We start from the raw sequence: 3,337 nt of genomic DNA on the forward strand, positions 1-3,337 counted from the left end.
TGCACACAAGATGAAACTCATAAAGGTAATAGCACCATATGAATCCTAGCAATAAAGAATCTAAAATATAGATTATAATATATAGATAATAAGAATGAAAATGAAGAAACTTAAGACAATAAGAAAGTCTAATTTTGTTAGCCACTTCTAGGATGCTCTTTGTTTAAGCAATTGCCAATAATGTTCATTAATCAAAGTTTGCAAATGGTATTGGTAAGGATAAGCAGTGGCAACCATTCTTGAAACAAGCATGCTTCGTGTTGTCACCAGTACTCTACTCCCTCGAGCAGCAACTCTGAATGGCAAGCACAACACATCCTAATGATGTTCATCCTCATCCTAGAAGCCATCTACTACTATTAAGAACTTCTTTCCATTGAGTATTTCTTCAAGTCTCATTTGAATTGGTTCTAAATCAGACAACTTCACCTTTTCCCTACAAGCACACTCAAAAATTGACCTTGTGACTCTTTCTATGTTATACTCAACAAAAACAGATACCCAATTTTCCAAATTAAAGTTGCTATCCAGATCAACATTATTGTAGACAAGTTGAGCAAGAATAGTTTTTCCCACACCCTCCATGCCCACAATTGCAATCACTGAAAGATTCGACCTTCCCCCCATTTTTTCATCCAACAACAATTTTATAACTTCCCTCTTATCACTCTCTCTTCCAATTACAACTGACTCATCCAATAATAAACTAGATTGAAAATTTCCTACAGTAGAATAAGGCATACCCAATTTGTGCAATTCATCTACAAAGGAACCATCCATTTCCCTAGCTAACTCTTGTAGTTTATTCTGCATCTTAACCATCTGAGAGGAAATAATAAACTTAAACTTAGAAAAGACCAAGTTCCTAACTTGCTTGTTGGTGAAGTCAACGTTGACATCAGCAGAAGCAAGTTTTGAGATTTCTAAGGTAATCTCATCTAGAAAGTCCTCAACTTCATACAAGGGATTCTGAGTGTCCCTGAGCCAAAGGTGTTGGGCCTTATTATAAGAAGAACAAGAAGATGAGTGATTAATGGATCTAACATTGTCAACAAGAGACTGAACCTTGAAGAGTGTCCTTTCAAGCTTGTTGAGGTTGTTGTTGTCAAAACCAAAGAGAAGATAAATCTCTTTATGAGCAAATCTTGTGGCGGTGATTATGAATCACGAGGGGAGGAGGGGCTACGGCGGTGATATACGAATCGTGAGGGGAAGGGCTGCAGCAGTGCAAATCGCGAGAATGGCAGGTGTTGGTGACAAATCGAAACAAGGAGGGCGCTGTGGTGGTCGGCAGCGCTGCGAATTACGACGAGAATGGCTCTGCGGTGGTGGACGACACTGTGAATCACAAGGGAGGTGCTACGGTGGTCGGTGGCAGTGCAAATCGTGAGGGAGGGTGGCACTCCCAAGGGACGACGATGGCAAGAGTACTTCGAGTGGGGTGAGACATGATCGCGGAGCGTTATCGCAATGTGGGAGAGGAGAATATGGGGTTATGGAGGTTGTTTTACAAAACCTAATTTTTTAAACAAATCATTAATTTCAATTATTCAAATTAAAATTTAATAAAATAAATTGAAATTATTAAAATTAATTGAGTTGTTTAACTTAGCTAATTAGAAAGTTGTTTTCCTATACTTTTCCATCAGCATTTGATATGTTAGAAAGATTGTTGCTACTAATTCAGATCTCTCAAGTTCCTAAGGCACATCTCTATCTAAGACCTTGTTCCTTAAGTAAATAATTTGGTCTTTTGATATGTATCAAAGTTTGTTTGAAATGTAGATGATACTAAATGAAGATGTATTAAACAAATATGAACCTCCTTTCATCAGTATCTCAAAAGTTGTATGTGAATATAACAAGTATCATGAAAAGAAGATTTCTAGACATGCTCTATATGACCAGATTTTATAAATTAGTCCAATTAAAGACTGGTTGAGTATACCCAAAAAATATTTTTGAAAAGTAGCTAAAGGTTCAACCATTGTTTCTACATGTCTTATAAAAATCAACAATTGTATCGATAAGGACTATTCTTTCCATGAATATAAGTAGTATCTCTTATCAGTACAAATATTTTTTGTAATAACTCGAGTTTTTCATGCAAAGCCGTTTTTATAAAAATAATAATTTTAGTGCCCGAAATAGATTCAAAATTTAGAAGTTTTAGTTTGAAAATATAAATGTGAAATTTGATTTCAGTGAATTTTTCTGAGTTGGAAAATATATCTGTTTCGAAAAGTTTTGTAAAAATGTGTACTGGCGCCTAAGCTGGCAGTACCGGCTCTAGTCTGTCCAGTATCACGTATTTTGGAAAATAATATTTTGAAGATTGATTTATTATTTTGAAAGGGGTAAGAAATAATTTAGAATTGAAAACCGGGCACTAATTTTAAAGGTTTTGGCCCAAAGTGGGCCAAACGAACCAAAAATGCTAACGGGTTGGATCGGGCCCAAACCGGGCCCAAGGCCCAACATATATATGCCTATTTAATGAGTATTTCAGCTCATTTCTCTTCAAATTGAAGAGAGGGGCACTGATTGTAACGACCCAACTCCCAGTATGCCATGGTCATACAAGAAGCCAAGTGTTACCAACTTGTTCTTACTAATTATTAACTATTACTTAATATATGAGCCTGTTCCTTGTTAGAACGTTACCAATTTTACGAGTAATTTTTTTTATTTAACTTACATCGTTGCGGTGAAGAGGTAAAATAAATAAGCATACATTGAGAGAAATAAAAAGGAAGCATAATGAAACATAGAAACACAGCTGATAATATACATCATGTACACTATAACAAAACATGTAGTGTTTACACAAGATCAAGTCAGTTTACATCCTCGTTATTCTACGTAGCTAATATATACACGACACTCCCAGGACCTGGCCCATACAAAAAGCTGCTAAGCTGGCACCCAGGCTAGCCTAAGCACTATATATCTCCTAGCTCTCGGGTGTACTAACACAAGTGAGAGACTAACTAAAAGATAATGTCAGACTAGAGTGTCATCAAAAGAATGCCCCTACTACAGTCAGACTATATCTACACGTGGCCATCCGGAAAATCGTCATGAGGCTCGCCCATCTCTTCATCCTGCTCTATCTCTATCTCAGGATCCTCCTCTTCCTCCTCATCCGTAGCTACAACTATACCCTCAGACCCACCAGAAGCACTGCTGTCACTATACATAAAACCATTCGCGAGCACAGGTCCGTTCGCATATATTGGAGCTCCCCGTCGTCTGGTAGTGCCGGCTCATCAGGCTGTGGAAAATCGGGAATCGGCTCAGGGGGAAAGTCCCACTCTGGTGGAATCACAGGTATGTA

At 37.6% G+C, this 3,337-nt stretch overlaps 1 protein-coding gene across 1 annotated transcript; it reads right to left on the reverse strand.

The window, feature by feature from the left end:
- Positions 1-339: 339 nt before the first annotated feature.
- LOC112786073 (putative disease resistance protein RGA3) lies at positions 340-822 on the reverse strand. The gene has a single exon (XM_025829495.1). It carries the CDS (start codon positions 820-822, stop codon positions 340-342), a length of 483 nt encoding a protein of 160 aa, XP_025685280.1.
- Positions 823-3,337: the final 2,515 nt, after the last annotated feature.

This window comes from Arachis hypogaea, chromosome 20 (assembly GCF_003086295.3).
Source record: "Arachis hypogaea cultivar Tifrunner chromosome 20, arahy.Tifrunner.gnm2.J5K5, whole genome shotgun sequence".
Lineage (NCBI taxonomy): Eukaryota > Viridiplantae > Streptophyta > Magnoliopsida > Fabales > Fabaceae > Arachis > Arachis hypogaea.

Coding starts and splice junctions, on each gene's coding strand:
- LOC112786073 (XM_025829495.1), bottom strand. CDS start 822: ATGGTTAAGATGCAGAATAAACTACAAGAGTTAGCTAGGGAAATGGAT.